The 18,806-nt window shown below is 39.9% G+C and overlaps 1 protein-coding gene across 6 annotated transcripts in view; it reads right to left on the bottom strand.

The window, feature by feature from the left end:
* TRAPPC9 (trafficking protein particle complex subunit 9) overlaps positions 1-18,806 on the bottom strand; it is an 819,600-nt gene that overhangs the window by 675,658 nt on the left and 125,136 nt on the right. For all 6 annotated transcript variants that reach the window (XM_045006039.1, XM_045006043.1, XM_045006044.1 and 3 more), the window contains exons 13-15: positions 15,142-15,268; positions 10,154-10,286; positions 1,238-1,398 (exon numbers count right to left, since the gene is read on the bottom strand). In XM_045006039.1, coding sequence (XP_044861974.1) covers positions 1,238-1,398; positions 10,154-10,286; positions 15,142-15,268 — 421 coding nt within the window. The remainder of the gene's footprint in view (positions 1-1,237; positions 1,399-10,153; positions 10,287-15,141; positions 15,269-18,806) is intronic.

Raw genomic sequence — 18,806 nt, 5'->3', positions numbered from 1 at the left:
CAAGGACTGAACTCACAACCCTGGGTTTAGCAGGCCAATGGTCAAACCACTGAGCTATCCCTCCCCGCAGCGCTGTCCGTATTCCACCTCCCTGTGGGGAATAACGTACAGCACTGGAAGCCGCGCTCCCAGAGCTGGGGCTTTGACCACACTGGCGCTTTGAAGCGCCGCAATTTGCAGCGCTGGAGAGGGTGTGTTTTCACACCCTGCTGCAGCGCTGCAAATTTGCAAGTGTAGCCAAGGCCAAAGACGCATTACTGGGAATCACTGTCAAAATGCTCCTTCAAAGCCTCCCTGATTCTAATAGCCTCCCACTGTGCCCCTCTAATTGCCCTTGTATCTGGCTGCCCAAAATCAGCAGCCAGCCGATCAGCCTCAGTGGTCCACCCCAGGACTTTTCCCCCTTCACTTCAGAAATATTATGTAAAGTACAGCAGGCTGCTATGACCATCGGAATATTTTCCTCACTGAGGTCTAACCATCCAAAAAGACAGTGCCAACGACCTTTTAATCAACCAAAGGCACATTCAACGGTCATTTGATACTTGCTGAGTCTGCTGTTCAAGCGCACCTTGCTGCTGCCTAGGTCCCAGTGCAAGGCTTCATGAGCCACAGGAGCAAGGGATAGGTGGGGTCTCCCAGGATCACTATGGGAATTTTCACATTCCCGATGGGAATCTTCTAGTCTGGAAAGAAAGTCCCAGCATGCAGCTTTCTATACAGTCCAGTCTTCCAAAAGATGCCTGCATCATGCACCTTCCCTGAACACCCCGCATTGATGTCAGTGAAACAGCCCCAGTAATCCTCCAGTGCCTGTAAGACCATGGAGAAGTAGTCCTTTTGGTTGATGTACTCCATTACAAGATGGCCGGAAACTTTAGGGTTAAAACAAGATTATTCTTTAATAAGCCATCTTGCTTATGTATATTCTGTTTCTCTACAAAATACCATCTCATTTATCTGATTTCTTCATAGTCAATGTAGTATCTATGGCTAATCAATCTTGGCTCCTATTATATATTATAATAAGAAATGATTATTTTAGAGATGAGGTTTCTGCTTCTGATTCCCAAAGAGGACACTGATGTCCAACTAAATAAATCCCCTCAATCTTTATTAGGGGAGAGGGCTACTTGAATTCTAAAACATCACTCCACTAAGACAGTCTGTCACAACCACTTTGTAGATGCTTCTCTTGAAGCGAGGGATTTTTCTAATCATACACCAGCATACATACCTTTTGAGTTGACTGTTTTTGCTGTGACCTCTAGCTTCTCCAGAGGTTCTGTTCCAATATTTTCTAATTTAATGATAAGTTGCTGGGTCTCTCCATTGTAAAGCTGGACAGATACACTGGTGGAAATATCTCCTGAGGAAGGCTGCAGTGTGTGAGCAGACCTATAAACAAAAGATAGATATGCAAATTAAATACTGTGTTAAGAACATAAGAACATAAGAAAGGCCGTACCGGGTCAGACCAAAGGTCCATCTAGCCCAGTATCTGTCTACCGACAGTGGCCAATGCCAGGTGCCCCTGAGGGAGTGAACCTAACAGGCAATGATCAAGTGATCTCTCTCCTGCCATCCATCTCCATCCTCTGACGAACAGAGGCTAGGGACACCATTCTTACCCATCCTGGCTAATAGCCATTTATGGACTTAGCCACCATGAATTTATCCAGTCCCTTTTAAACATTGTTATAGTCCTAGCCTTCACAACCTCCTCAGGTAAGGAGTTCCACAAGTTGACTGTGCGCTGCGTGAAGAAGAACTTCCTTTTATTTGTTTTAAACCTGCTGCCTATTAATTTCATTTGGTGACCCCTAGTTCTTGTATTATGGGAATAAGTAAATAACTTTTCCTTATCCACTTTCTCAACATCACTCATGATTTTATATACCTCTATCATGTCCCCCCTTAGTCTTCTCTTTTCCAAACTGAAGAGTCCTAGCCTCTTTAATCTTTCCTCATATGGGACCTTCTCCAAACCCCTAATCATTTTAGTTGCTCTTTTCTGAACCTTTTCTACTGCTAGAATATCTTTTTTGAGGTGAGGAGACCACATCTGTACACAGTATTCGAGATGTGGGCGTACCATGGATTTATATAAGGGCAATAATATATTCTCAGTCTTATTCTCTATCCCCTTTTTAATGATTCCTAACATCCTGTTTGCTTTTTTGACCGCCTCTGCACACTGCGTGGACATCTTCAGAGAACTATCCACGATAACTCCAAGATCTTTTTCCTGACTCGTTGTAGCTAAATTAGCCCCCATCATGTTGTATGTATAGTTGGGGTTATTTTTTCCAATGTGCATTACTTTACATTTATCCACATTAAATTTCATTTGCCATTTTGTTGCCCAATCACTTAGTTTTGTGAGATCTTTTTGAAGTTCTTCACAATCTGCTTTGGTCTTAACTATCTTGAGTAGTTTAGTATCATCTGCAAACTTTGCCACCTCACTGTTTACCCCTTTCTCCAGATCATTTATGAATAAATTGAATAGGATTGGTCCGAGGACTGACCCTTGGGGAACACCACTAGTTACCCCTCTCCATTCTGAGAACTTACCATTAATTCCTACCCTTTGTTCCCTGTCCTTTAACCAGTTCTCAATCCATGAAAGGACCTTTCCTTTTATCCCATGACAGCTTAATTTACGTAAGAGCCTTTGGTGAGGGACCTTGTCAAAGGCTTTCTGGAAATCTAAGTACACTATGTCCACCGGATCCCCCTTGTCCACATGTTTGTTGACCCCTTCAAAGAACTCTAATAGATTAGTAAGACACGATTTCCCTTTACAGAAACCATGTTGACTATTGCTCAACAGTTTATGTTTTTCTATGTGTCTGACAATTTTATTCTTTACTATTGTTTCAACTAATTTGCCCGGTACCGACGTTAGACTTACCGGTCTGTAATTGCCGGGATCACCCCTAGAGCCCTTTTTAAATATTGGCGTTACATTAGCTAACTTCCAGTCATTGGGTACCGAAGCCGATTTAAAGGACAGGTTACAAACCTTAGTTAATAGTTCCGCAACTTCACATTTGAGTTCTTTCAGAACTTTTGGGTGAATGCCATCTGGTCCCGGTGACTTGTTAATGTTGAGTTTATCAATTAATTCCAAAACCGCCTCTACTGATATTTCAATCTGTGACAGTTCCTCAGATTTGTCACCTACAAAAGCCAGCTCAGGTTTGGGAATCTCCCTAACATCCTCAGCCGTGAAGACTGAAGCAAAGAATCCATTTAGTTTCTCCGCAATGACTTTATCATCTTTAAGCGCTCCTTTTGTATTTTCATCGTCAAGGGGCCCCACTGGTTGTTTAGCAGGCTTCCTGCTTCTGATGTACTTAAACATTTTGTTATTACCTTTGGAGTTTTTGGCTAGCCGTTCTTCAAACTCCTCTTTGGCTTTTCTTATTACACTCTTGCACTTAAGTTGGCAGTGTTTGTGCTCCTTTCTATTTGCCTCACTAGGATTTGACTTCCACTTTTTAAAGGAAGTCTTTTTATCTTTCACTGCTTCTTTTACATGGTGGTTAAGCCACGGTGGCTCTTTTTTAGTTCTTTTACTGTTTTTCTTAATTTGGGGTATACATTGAAGTTGGGCCTCTATTATGGTGTCTTTAAAAAGGGCCCACGCAACTTGCAGGGATTTCACTTTAGTCACTGTACCTTTTAACTTTTGTCTAACTAACCCCCTCATTTTTGTATAGTTCCCCCTTTTGAAATTAAAGGCCACAGTGTTGGGCAGTTGAGATGTTCTTCCCACCACAGGGATGTTGAATGCTATTGTATTATGGTCACTATTTCCAAGCGGTCCTGCTATAGTTACCTCTTGGACCAGCTCCTGCGCTCCACTCAGGATTAAATCTTATGTTATGTTCTTATGTCCAGCTCTTCAATTCCAGCTTAATTTTTAGTGGCTACTATATTCAGGAACTATTAGGAGCAAGAACTAAAGCTCATAATCACAGTTTTGAAAGCAAAGTCAGTACAAATGAAAATTTCATATCGACAAATGACTTCTTTATACTGCTCTATATACTGTACACCGAAATGTAAGTACAATATTTATATTCAAATTGTTTTATTTTAGAATTACACCTCTACCCTGATATAACACTGTCCTCGGGAGCCAAAAAAATCTTACCGTGTTATAGATGAAATCGCGTTATATTGAACTTGCTTTGATCCACCAGAGTGCGCAGCCCTGCTCCCGGAGTGCTGCTTTACCGCGTTATATCTAAATTCATGTTATATCGGGTCATGTTATATCAGGGTAGAAGTGTATATAGAAAAAACGAAAAAGTAAGCAAATTTTCAGTAATAGTATGCTCTGACACTTTTGTATTTTTAGATCTGATTTTGTAAGCAAGTAGGTGAAGTTAAGTTTTAAGTTAGGTGAAATGTGGGGGTTACACAAGACAAATCAGACTCCTAAAAGGGGTACAGTAGTCTGGAAAGGTTGAGAACCACTCTTAAGTCAAGGGCAGCATACCAGCCACCTGGGTCCGGGGGGGGAAGATGGAGGCCAGGGAGACCATGCTAAATCTCAGTTTCTTGAGACATCTGTTGAGGCAACGCAGGTGCGGGATGGGCTAGAGCCTGCCTTTTGCCTTTGGGATTAGGAAATATTGTAAGTAAAACCCTTTCCCGCTCGAGTACTGAGCAACTTCCTCCAAAGCTCCCATACAAAGGAGGGATTGCTCCTTCTGGGAAAGGAGCGCCTCATGAGAAGGGTCCCTGAAGAGGGATGCGAGATGGGAAGAAGGGATGGATAAAAACTGAAGGATATATCCAACTGTCACTATGCTCAGGACCCATTGGTCAGATGTTATAGATGACTAAGCCAGGCTGAATAGCAACAGACAGTCCACAAATGAAAGGGGGGGCAGATCTGAAATGGCGACTGGTATAGCGCTCTTGGGCATACCTTCAGAAGACCTGCTTGGGCTGAAGTAGATGGGAATGGTTGATGCCATTTATAACCTCAGCGCTTTCTTTCGTAGGGCTCCTGACTTGGAGGTCCCAAGAACCAAGGAGGCTGCTGGGGTCTGAAGTGTTTTCTAGAGGCAGACGGACCATACAGGTCTAGGGATCATAGTGTAGCCCTTGAGTCCTTCAGTCCGTGAAGTCTCATGCTCATCTGCTCCGAGAAAATAAGAGGAACCTTCAAATGGGAGATCCTGGATTGATTGTTGGACCTCTTGGGGAAAGCCAGAGGATTGGAGCCAGGAACAGCACCTCATGGTGACCACAGAGGCCACTGTCCAGGCCATCAAGTCAGCAGCATCCAAAACCATCTGGAGAGAGGTCTTAGCCATATTCTTACCGTCCTCTAGGAGGACCGGAAACTCCTGCATTGCCTCTTGAATCGGGGAGTCTTTGAACTTTGTCAGGGAGTCCCATAGCTTAAAATCGTGTGTCCCTAGCAGAGCCTGCTGATTGGCGATATGCAGCTGGAGGCTACCTATGGAATACTTTCTGCTGAAAAGGTCTAATTTCTCAGAGTCCTTCTGTTTCGGGGTAGCACTCGACTGTCTCTGCCTGTCCCTTTTGTTAGCCAGACACCCAGGAAGTCCAGGGGACAGTAAGAGTACAGCTGGTCAATCCTGTTTGCTGGCACATAATACTTTTTCTCTGCCCTCTTTGACGTGGGGGCCAGAGAAGAAGGAATCTGCCATAGGGCCTTGACAGGTCCCATCACCACCTCACTGATGGGCAGGGCTACTCTGGATAGAGCTGCTGCAGCCAGGATAACAGGAAGGCTGGGTGATGTCTCTTTGAGCTCCAAGCCGAAGTTCGAAGTGACCCACTTCAGAAGGTCTTGGTGGGCCCTGAAACTGTCCTGGGGAAGTAGGCTGCTGGGACCCGCAACAATGTCATCTGGGGAGAACAAGAAGGTGACTTGCACCAGGGCAGGGGCTCTTTCCTCTCCCTCAACTATGTCCACTGGAGGCATCTCCAGGACTTTGGTACCATGGTCGGTGCCAGAGTCTGAATCGGGTGCCAAGCAGGAAGGAGTGGCAGCCCATCTGCAAGAGGCCACAGAGCACAAGTGCTGGAATTCAGGCCTCTGTGCTGGGGGAAAAACACCAGGGATTCCAATGTGGTCACTGTACCGGCCAGTGACCCGCTGACCAGACACCCGCCAGAAGACCAGCAGTAAAGCACAATGGGGCATAGAATGGTATCAATGGTGGGCTTTCATTGGTACAGAGGACTCCCCTTTGGACTCCAAAAAGGATTCCTCTCTGGGTGACCACGGTGGAGCAGTACCCACTTCCACATGGTGCTAGGACTCCAGGAACCTGTGGTGTTATGAAGTGGGACAACGGGATCAGGAGAGGCTTGCCACTGGATGGTGCCAGAGGACCCTGTGCCAGTAAGGCACCTGATGCACCCTGTTCCCTCCTGCTTCTGGATGCTGGAGCTGGTAGAGTCCCCAGTGGGGCTAGAGGGACCAGAAGAGAGAGAAGGTCCCTAGCTGACTGATATATCTATGGGGTCGACAGCACCATCAGTACACTGGTACTGAGGTAGCTCTCTGGTGTCAGCAGAGGATCCTGCACCACACTCAACTCCCTTGGTGGAGTCGACTGTGCTAACATGGGTCCAGGGGTAGACAGGCAGCCCAGTACAGGTCTCGCTCACTCTCCTCGCTTGTCTCTTTTGCACTGGTGAGCACCTTCTCCCGGTGCACTGCTTTTTGTGCTGCTTCTGCAGCATTGGAGATGGAGAACATTGCCAGCAGAGCGCTTCGTACTGACGCAGAAGTTCTTAGCACCAAATCGGATCAGCTCTGATACAGGTCTGAGGGCAGCTTCCAGGAGGATAGTCTTGAGTCTGATTCCCCTGTACTACCTAGTGTGGGATCTGAAGTCTCAACAGATTTTGCACTTGTCCTTCATGTGAGTTTCCCCCAAGGATTTTAAGCAACTCGAGTGCAGGTCACTCACAGGCATAGGTTTGCCACAAGAGGCACAAGACTTAAAGCCCGGGGACCAGGGCATGTTTGACCCCTGAGACAAAAAGTCCTTCGATGATAAAAATGATATACACTAACCATATATACTATCACAACTTGCAAAAAACTATATACACTAAACTATTCACACCATGAACAGAGAAAGAGTCTGAAACCACTGGGAAGAGCCTTGCTAAATCAAAACGATAACAGGGTTCAAAAAAGATCTAGATAAATTCATGGAGGATAGATACATCCATGGCTTTTAGCCAGGATGGGCCGGGATGATGTGCCTAGCTTCTGTCTGCCAGAAGCTAGGAATGGGTGACAGGATAGATCACCTGACATTTAACTGTTCTGTTCATTCCCTCTGAAGCACTTGCCATTGGCGACTGTCAGAAGACAGGTTACTGGGTTAGAGGGCCTTTGGTTTATGGCCTCTCTTATGTTCATTAAAGGGTTGTTCCAGCAACCATCATGGGTGGGCAGAAGGAACTGAGAGGGTGCAGGGGCCCCTTATACCCGTCCATGCACACGGCTCCAGAGGACACCACAGCCAGCCCAACAGATACCACTAAGGGAAAAATCTCCAACAACAGTGCATGCGACGCACACACACCTAGCATGGAACAGACATGAACAAGCACTTGAAGAAGAAGAGGAGAGCAGGAGTGACTGACTGACCATGCAGTCACCATGAGTTCACTCAGAAAGCAGCTGTTTGCTTAAGTCACTATTACTAACAAGTTAAATGACTGAAGATTTCTGAAATAATGGTTTGTGCGTTTCACATGGTGCATGGAAAATAAAATGGATGATTTATTCACCAAGATTTTAATATACTCTAGGAAAAATATCTTTGTCTGAATATGAATTTTCAGAGATAAGATTTCTCCAAATGATTCTCCAAGAATTTCTGCAACAGCAATTATTGAAATTAACAGATGATGTATAGTACTGAGGTAGTGCAAGGATCAAGGAGGATAGGGTAAATACTTTCAAATGAACTAGGAAGATGTCACTGGAGAACTTGGTAAATGCAACTTCAGAGGAGTGTAGACGGCACAAGACAGATTGGAGTGGATCCTGGAGGGAATTTGATGAGAGGAGTTCAAACAGCGAATGTAAAATGACTATTTAAGGAGCTTTAAATTTGATGGGAGAAGGACTTCAGGACAAGAGAGATAGGGTTAAGGTTTTTTGAGGAAACTGAAAATTTTTCATATTGATGGAAAGGAGACAGAGGAGAACAAGGGTGTGAGGGCAAAAGGAATTGAGGAGTTGGTAAATTTGGTGGTAAATCTGAGTTCTGCAATTTAAAATTCACATACACTTTTAACATCCTTGTTTGTTAAATCATTATGTAAAGGTTGCCTTCACAGAAAAACATGATTCACAGAGGTTTTTGAGGTATTTCAGAATACGTATCTATATTTGACGCTCAAGTAGCCTATGTATGTTTCAGAGACAAGACAGGTGAGGTAATATCTTTTATAGGACTGTCTTCTTTTGGTAAAAAAGAGAAACATGGAGCTCTTCTTCAGATCTGGGAAAGGTACTCACAGTGTCACAGATAAATACAAGGTTGAACAGATTGTTTAGCATGAGTAGTTAACACATATTCTAAGGGACCATTCAAGGTGATGTGGCCTGTTAACAATCCTACAGTCATAGAAGGGAAAAAAAAAAAAGGGGGTGGGGAAGGCTTTGTGGGTTACAGATTATAGTAACAGGCCATACACCCAGAATCTTTTTAAGACAATGATTTTTAGTGTCTAGCATTAAATTGTCTAATGATCCAGGGTATCATTAAACAATTGCAACCCATTCTTGATGGGGACCACTTCCCGAAAGAAATCTTTCCTGAACCCCCTCTTCTGGGGTTCAAACAACTCCCAACCTCTCCAAGCTCATCATCAGAAACTAATTCCCCACAGACCAGAACAGACCAACTCAAAGTGGCACCAGACCCTGCCTGAACAACAGATACAAAACCTGAAGACATATCTCCTCCACTGCTATGATGATCAATACCCACTCACAACAAACCTTTCAAGATCCTACACATGTCTATCACATGTGATGTACCTCATCCAGTGCACTAAATGGCACATCTACGTGGATGAAACCAGACAATCACTACGCTCTCAAACTGATACAGAAAAATGATTAAACACAAAATCACCTATGAGCGAACAATTTTCACAAAATCATCTTTCCAAACCTGACCTCAGTCCTCATCCTCAAAGGAAACCTTCATAACACCTTAAAATGAGCCTGGGAGATTAAATTCATAAATTTTGCTGGACACAGACACAAAATAAAACCATTTACAATAAAATCATTAATTAGAAGCAACTTTTAACGTAACATTTTAATGAGTGCTCACAGTGAGCCCAACGTACAGCTTGGTGAAAAAAAACAATATATACAATTTAATACTGAAGATTTGCTTGACTAAATAGTCAGAATGAAATGAGACTCCTTCTCTGAAGTTAATGAAACAGAAAGGAATTATAGGAACACCCTAGTCCAAACTCAAAATGTTGTATACAGTTACCTATTTAACACCAGTGCCAATGAAAACTTAGTAGACACTTGTTAAAGACTCATCACTAATCTTCAATTCAAGTATGAGATCTCTCAGTATATACTCTGAGACCACACTATGTCAACCAATAAAATCAAGGAAAACCAGACTTGACATTCCTAATATTTCTAGGGTTTAAAAAAAAAAAGTGAAAAATTTTCAGACAATTTATTTTTTTAGTTTTATCATAGTATCATAGAATATCAGGGTTGGAAGGGACCTCAGGAGGTCATCTAGTCCAACCCCCTGCTGAAAACAGGACCAATCCCCAGACAGATTTTTGCCCCAAATTGCCCCCACAAGGATTGAATTTACAACCCTGGGTTTAGCAGGCCAATGCTCAAACCATTGAGCTATCCCTATTACACAAAGAGCAAATAAGGGCACAAACCCAATTTCAAGCCACTTTGATTTTAATGTACGTCTTACTTCACTAAATTAGACTATATTGTATTATAAATACAGTGATTACATACCCATGTTATAAAAAGTGAATCTGTATAGCCAGAAACAGTATTCTAACCAATACAACATTTTCTAGTTTACCAAAAATGAAATCTGTACCTAATTCAATTTCTTACCTTGGTAGAGAGGTACTGATCTGCAGCCTTGGCAAAGCTGGAATGACTTCTACTGCACAGCCATTTGTCTTTAATCCTGGCAGGTTATCCAGAAGACAATCACTGAAGACTCCAAAGACTGAAGTATGATAACCTATTTCAAGATAGAAGAGAGCCAATTTGTCCTGAAACTATTTGCTTCATGATGGGATTAACTACAAAAGTTTAGTGACCAGGGTGGATTGATTTAAATCAAAGTGATGTAAGTGACCAATTTTAATGATGATTGAAATCAGCCAGCAGGAAACCTTGATTTAAAATCACTAATTTCAATCTTGTTTTGTATTTGTGCTTTAATTATTTTCCTAAACAAAGGTTGATTTTTATTGGTTGGTTATCATTAGAACATGTTAATTTACAGCTAAATACAACCATTATACTAAAACTTGGCACTTTGTTAGCTAGGATCTAAATATATTATTCACGCAATAATTTAGATTAACATACATTTAGGAACATTTTCTTAACTGTCCGCATGGTTAAGCACCGGAATAAATTGCCTAGGGAGGTTGTGGAATCTCCATCGTTGGAGATTTTTAAGAGGAGGTTGACAAACACCTGTCAGGAATGGTCTAGATAATACTTAGTCCTGCCATGAATGCAGGGGACTGAACTTGATGATCCTTTGAGGTCCCTTCCAGTCCTATGATTCTATCATTTATACAGATTCCTTTTTCTCTTTTTTTTAATGTTAGAAAATGGTGAATGTTTCATTCCTTATTTACTAAATGATTAATTTTTTTTAGATATGACTCATGTCAAGCTCTATTTGGATGAACATTAGAATTCTATTAAAAAAGCAAAAAAACAGCATTTTAATTTTTTTAAATAAATCTACCTGAAAACGTACTAGGTACATAAGATAATAGTGTATATCAAAACACGTTTTGCATTTAAACTTAACTGATTTTTTCAAAGTTAGTAAATTGAACAGATTCTTTCTGGTCACACCATGTCCTTCAAGATTTTAGAACTAGTAGATCTCATCTTCTCACATCTAGGTTTTATTTATAGACAAACAGGAAAACTAACATCCCTGCTTTCTCAACTCTCAATTGGTTTCTTAACTTTCAAGTAACTAGTCATTGAACTGAACTAGTTGAACAAACTGAAATGAAGAACAATCTCTCTGTGCCTGCAGAAGAGGCTATTGCCATCAAAAGTACTTCAAACAACTCTGGTTCCAGGTCGTTATCCAGTGACCTTTATCAGTTCAGTGATTTGACTTTCTTTTAAATTTCAGCAGCAAAGATATACAGTATATTTTTATTTACTTTAAATGATTTTAATATATTTTAATAGGATTAAGCCTTAAATTAGGTTATCATAATTTCAAATTTAATTTTAAATAGGTTTGCTTTTAAAACTTAAAAAATGTTTTAATTTAATTTTTTATTTATTTTATCATTGATTTTTGTACACCCTGCTAGTGACCAGATTCTGTAAGGAAATTCACTTGCAAATCACAACCTCTCCTATGAAAATATCTTACACAGGTGGCAACAGAGAACTTTGAAAAGCATTTTCAAATCCTTCTAAGAAAGACTCTATATAAGTACAATGTATCACATTGTACAGACAAATGTTATGCATTTATCCCTGTACTTTTGTCTTATGAATGTAAGAGTCCACGATTTTCATGCGTTTTTAAAAATATATAGTCATGAACTGATATTCTGGGACCTTGTAGTCTAGCAATGCTAGGAGTACAGGTGTAGACAAACCAGCATTTTTAACACCATTGTCACATAACTGAAGTTTTGGGTGCACAATCAGGGTTAATACCTGTGGGTGTTTTGGGTGTACAAGAAATGCAGGATCAGTTCTCAATAGTATCCAACAGTAAAAGAAAAAAATCCTTTAGCCCACCCAATGAAAAAAGTGAAAAAGATAACCCCTCATGTTCATGCCCTTAACTGATATTTAATTATGCTTTACTGAAGATCTGCAGTTGCTAAATAAACAAGTTTCATTTCAATTTTATTGGCAGTCACCTCAATACTATTTGGTGAGGAATCAATCTATACAACCTAAACTTGCAAGAAAACTCTAGTGTTAAACAAAAAGGTGTCGAAAAAGGTATGAATGATAAATGAGAACATAAGGACAATTCACTACTGTTTTCCTTTACTGGAAAGTAATTTTTGTGAAGACAGACAGTTGCAGGATAAGAAAACAAAACTACAAGAATTTTTGCAGAATAGGTTTGGCAATGTTCCCTAAAAATAAACAGAAATAGACAAAAACTATGTTAATTTATCTTGGCCACATGGGATTACCACTGCCTCATTAAATATTCTGGTGTGAATACTATATATAAAAGAGGACCAAGAACAGCTATAGGTCACATAATGGCAATTAATTTTCTATATTCTGGTAATAAAATAACCAAGTGGTTTATCCCACAGTTTGGCAGAAACACTTTTGAACAGTTCAGTTTTCTCCTAGACTTTAAGGTCAGAAGGGACCATTATGATCATCTAGTCTGACCTCCTGCACAATGCAGGCCACAGAATCTCACCCATCCACTTCTATAACAAACCCCTAACCTATGTCTGAGTTACTGAAGTCCTCAAATTGTGGTCTGAAGACCTCAAGCTGCAGAGAATCCTCCAGCAAGTCACCCTGCCCCATGCTGCAGAGGAAGGCAAAAAACCTCCAGGGCCTCTGCCAATCTGCCCTGGAGGAAAATTCCTTCCCAACCCCAAATATGGCGATCAGTTAAACCCTGAGCATGTGGGCAAAACTCACCAGCCAGCACCCAGGAAAGAATTCTCTATAGTAACTCAGATCCCAACCCATCTAACATCCCATCACAGACCACCGGGCATACTTACCTGCTGATAATCAAAGATCAATTGCTAAATTAAGTGCCAAAATTAGGCTATCCCATCATACATCCCCTCCATAAACTTATCAAGTTTAGTCTTAAAGCCAGATATGTCTTTTGCCCCCACTACTCCCCTTGGAAGGCTGTTCCAGAACTTCACTCCTCTAATGGTTAGAAACCTTTGTCTAATTTCAAGTCTAAACTTCCTAGTGTCCAGTTTATATCCATTTGTTCTTCTGTCCACATTGGTACTAAGTTTAAATAATTCCTCTCCCTCCCTGATATTAATCCCTCTGATATATTTATAAAGAGCAATCATAACCCCCCTCAACCTTCTTTTGGTTAGGCTAAACAAGCCAAGCTCTTTGAGTCTCCTTTCATAAGACAGGTTTTCCATTCCTCGGATCATCCTAGTAGCCCGTCTCTGAACCTGTTCGTTTGAATTCATCCTTCTTAAACATGGGAGACCAGAACTTCTTGAAATTTAACAGGGTCTTCTTTTATTTTTGGAAAAATTTTAATTCAATTATACAATTCCGTGGGAGATCAAGGTGCATGCACAGACACCAAGGTCTCCTGACCCAAAGCACCAATGCCTGGGAATTGGCGCAAGGAGAACATTTGCTCAGTACAGGGAGACGCTGTTTGAGGGATACATGTAAGGGCTTTTGATACTTAAGGCACTTGATATTTCTTGCCCTTGGGGACAGTGGGGGCTGGGCAGCAGCTCCCTGCCTAGTTCCGTCTGGGCGGAACTGCACACTAGGATTATCCCTAGTGTACCAGTTCCACCTGTTTAAAAATGAAGTATCTTGCAAAGAAAGAATTATGAGGACAAGAAAATAATAAAGAAAATAAAGGGAGAAAAAAGTACAGCCCAGTGGTCTGGGAGACATCCAAAAGTTTCAGATAATTGAGCATTTGGAAAAATGGAAGTGCTATTAACTAACAAGGCTAATGAGGGTCATCCTGTGGATTCAGATAACCAGGATTTTTCAGATAAAGTGAATCTGGATAACTGAAATTATACTGTATATTGAAAAGGGAATCAAAGTGAAAAGATAAAGCCTCTTCGGAGTAAGTACTTTTTCTTTAATTCGGTTATTTACTAGTATGGTTGTTCTTCCATGACAGTATAAAATCTAAAGATTTCTGTCGAGGAATTTCTAAATGTCCTGAACAATCTCTATCGGTATTGGTTCCTTCCTGTCAAATCTCTCTCACTTTGCAAGAAGCATGTTTTTTCTAGAACTCAGCATTGGAATGTCAGTCTTTACCCCACCTAACTTAGGGACATGTCTTTTTTTATTTGATTCCCATTTATCACTATTGACACAGCCCTATTTGGGTTAATTAATTGAATGAACTCTGCATTACAATAGACTGTGTACATTACTACCTAAATCTTTCATATATAAGCAACTTGCAAAATCTTTTTTGTTATTTTACATGAATGTGTTTCATTAACAATACGCAGTGCAGTTGTAGCCATGTCGGTTCAAGAATATTAGAGAGACAAGGTGGGCGAGGTAACACTTTTTATTGGACCATTTTCTGTTGATGAGAAAGACAAGCTTTCCGAGCCACACAGAGCTCTTCTTGTGGTCTTGGAGTACCTTTCCCAGACCAGAAGAAGAGTTCTGTGTGGTTCAAAAGCTTGTCTCTCTCATCAACAGAAGGTGGTCCAATAAAAAGTGTTACCTTACCCAACTTGTCTCGTTCATTAATAATGTCAACTGCAAGACTTGTTGTGCATACTCATGAAGCATTTTAAAAGTATTTTTTCAATAGCAATTTGACTTAGTTTGCTAATACATTAGACTATTCAGTTATGTAGCTTTCCCCCTTCCCTTCAGATTTAGCATTTTAACTTAGTAACAGCAATGCACACACACATCTAAACAAAAGGGATGTATTTCTGAAAAGCATGGGTTATTTTCTCATTCTATATAGAACTACCTTCTTGATGAATTATTATTTTGTAAGTTCTTTTTAAATACTGACTTTGTGGAAATATAAAATAAATATTAACTTAACTACTACATCAAAAAAATCCACAATGCCTTAAGATACTTGTGCCTATTTTCCTGATGAAAACAGTAAAAGATATAATCCTTACCATTGATAGTGATCTGCCCAGTAGTCTGAGGAACACCAACAAGGGTCACTGGGTAGAGGCCAGATTCAGCAGGTAGAGAAAAAGCTGCAGGGAGAGATTCAAATTCTACTCCGGCTGTCAGGAGACCCTTGGGAAAAAAGTCACAAATTTCTTCAGTTTATATTAAAAGTACTACATTATTTTAATCTTTAAAAATTACTATTCCAAATTCCTTGGATTGCTGAAGACATTTTAAAATCGCAAATAATTGTAATACTTTTTAGTAATCAGTGAGCTGAGTATTTCATCTAGAATCACATCAAGACATGCACGTTTTTATTTTTAGTACTGTTATAGGTACCCATTACTTTCTGATTTGGTATACTTTATGGATTAAAAGTAAAATACATGCCAGGGTGTAATGAATAAAATGACTCTATAATGTAGTTTGCAATGTTTTACACTTAGACTGAATTGGAACTGTGACCTTACTATTAAATCTATACTTCAATATGAACAGAAAAATCAAGCTGTCAACAGCAGCCAATGTCTAACCTCAATTAAATTACTGGGCAGAGAAAATGTATGCACAGGGGGTTAAAAAGAACACAGACATTCAGTGTATGCTAAGCAAACCTTCAGCTTCCTGAAGCACATAGATGGGGCACAATGTGTAATGACTCCAAAAGAAGGAAGAAAATTTAAAGTGTGTAGTTAGATAGTTTTCAATAACGTGGCATTACTTTCCCTATCAAATTATTTTTCTTTTTAATATCTCAGTTTAAGGATCTAATGTTTTTATGTAAATATTTTAACATATTAGAAGTGATAGCTCCCATTTTTGTGGAATATAGGTACATCTATAAATGACTAAACTATTTTATTTATTTACATTTAAAATAATAACGATGCCTATTCAAGGCACTAGGCATCCTAACATCATTAATTATACAATAAATAAAATTAAACTAAACCTCGGTAGCATTGAAATCAGTTCCACGGGGCCAGTAGAGAGGTAAGAAACTGAATTTAATATAAAAAGTTAGACAGGGAACAGGAATTAATGTAAATACCAATCTTGTCAAACTTTCAGTACATTCACAGCAACCTCCACTGCTCTTTTTCTATAAACTTTGTGTTTTGAAAATTCCTTGTTCCACTATTCTCAAAGTCTGAATAGCTTGAACGTGAAGTCTGGGGCACAGCTGCATTATCTGTACAACAGAATACTTGCATTTGCTTTACCTCGGATCTCACAAATTCATTGCATTGACTATAATGAGTCTTTTTTGAATAGATTATCTTCAACGCTCAGTGTCAGTTACCAAAAAAAAAAAAAAAGAAAGAAATACAAGCACTTCCAAAACTCTCCTCCAGTTCCTAAAACACTGAGCACTCAGAAGTAGAAAACAGTGTCACCTGGCTTATGCCACCTGCTAATGGTGACTGAAACCAGGTATAGCAAGTTTTCCTGTCCACGTTGAGTCCCATTCTTCAGAGCTATGGTCCCCTGAAGATCCACTTACAGAGAACCTTTGTTACAACGTCAAGAAATAAAACAGGAAAACTTAAAACTAGTCATTATAACTCATGGAAACACTTCTGTCCATCCTCTAAGGTTTCTGAACAGGCAGCTCTTTACCATATAATCTGGTTTATTTCTCAATCCTCCAGTATTTTAGGTCCTCTACTCCTCTCTTCTGATGAGGGTCTGAAGTCATCAGGATTAAAATATTTTAAATTTCTCAATTTAGGAATCACTTCTTTGTAGGCTATGTGCAGAGGGAATGTCATGTACTTTCATCAGGGATAGTCTTACTCCTGTTAAAGTTATCCTCTGAAGGAAAACCTCTACACCATTGTATTGAATCCTAGCTGGGTACTTGACTTGAAGTTAGTGGCTCATAAGCAGTGCTGTGCTCTGCCAACAAACTTCCTGTGAACTTGAGCAAATCATTCAGCTTCTCTGTGCCTCTGTTCCCCATCTGTAAAATGGGGATAATAGTACTTGCCTCCCTATCGGGGTTTAGCAAGAATTCCAAGAATAAATACATTAAAGATTATGAGGCACTCAGATACTACAGTGAGGGGGGTCATACAAGTACTTAAGATAGACAATACTGCATGAGAGTTACAGCTTATCACTTTTTCTTCTAATTTGATATGCAGGTTTCAACTCAGATATATTACACAAATTAAAGTTACAGGCAAGAAGAATATCTTATGCCACACTAGCTCCTGAAGGTGTCACATTTTCCATTGTCCAGGTCAGAATACCCACATTTTACAATTCTCACTTTTCAATACAATTTCTAGCTGCAAACATTAGAGTTACTATTCTATTGGGTATATTTATGTATGTAAGTACTTAAAAGTAATGTTTTATATTTTTATCTCACTGTAGGCTCTTCCTCACTTCATTCTCAGCTACTATGTGTAAGTAACAGAGTGTATTAGATATTTTTTTAAAAGGACAAAATATATAATCCCGGTCCTAAACTGATACAAATCTAATTTTAGATGTAATGCAACATGGAAGCACAAAGGTTCCAGTAATAAGATCACTGTTCAGTTTATGATGTGCCCATTATTGATGACTCCATTAAAGAAAACTCTTTAAAAAAAAACAAACAGTCCTTGTATAAAATCAACTCATTCCCGGGAAATAGAAAATATGGGTTTTTAGAAGGAACTGGAATGAGGGAGGTCAGACTAGATGATCATAATGGTCCCTTCTAACCTTAAAGTCTATGAGGAGAGGGCTGTTTTAAAGCTGACTTTTTTTCCTTTCTGCTCTCCTCCAGAGGGGGCAACAGAAGTCTTAGAGGTAGCAACATACAAAAAACTCTCCTAGAGTTACTTCTATTGCATACTTATACTGCAATTATCTCTATTATAAGCACAGAAGCTGTTTCATTTAGTTATCTAACTCTTTCCATTAATTTATAACTTTCTACCAAGCTTTTTGGTGATTTCATTTTAAAGTGAGAGAGCTGACCCATGGAATTTGGAGGTAGTCCAATGTTGCTGGAGGCTACAGGGCTAAGCTCTGCCCTCCAGCTCAAGCCACCAGAAGAGTTCTTCCACAGCTGTAGAAACACTCCAGCAACCAATTATTACGCATTAAGAGTACTTGATGTGATGTATTAAATTAACCTAAGACAATATATGTCTCAGTCTCCCTTTAGAGAAAAAATTCAATTTTTATTCTGGTCATTTAACAGACTACCAGGTTGGGTTGAATTCTGAGAAGCTGCTAACAGAAGGAACATTATCAGGTAAGAAGTTTCTCATTCTGTTGCACAGCTTCTCTTCTTATTCAGTATTAATGGGAATGAGCAGTGAATCGAGTACATGTGGGAGAGAGAGGGATGAGCAGAGTTTATTATAGTAGAAACATAGGCAGGAATGGAAGTTCCCCCACATAAAGCAAGAGCTTTATAAAATAAATAGTAACAGGGAACATACCACCCAGTAACATCTTCCTAACAAAGTATCCCATTGCAGTTTCCCAGATATTACTATCATGCCAATTAGTGCAGAATTTTCATTTCTTGCCTATAACAACTTTGAGGGCTTAAGATCTTGTCATTGTTGGAATCTTTCTTTGGAGCTCTAGAAATGCCCATTTATGCCACAAAAAGCTTCGAACAAAACCATGGTAGAACTATTTCCTACAGATTGTA

Source organism: Mauremys mutica, chromosome 2 (genome assembly GCF_020497125.1).
Source record: "Mauremys mutica isolate MM-2020 ecotype Southern chromosome 2, ASM2049712v1, whole genome shotgun sequence".
Lineage (NCBI taxonomy): Eukaryota > Metazoa > Chordata > Testudines > Geoemydidae > Mauremys > Mauremys mutica.
This window is presented reverse-complemented; position numbering and strand designations above follow the sequence as displayed.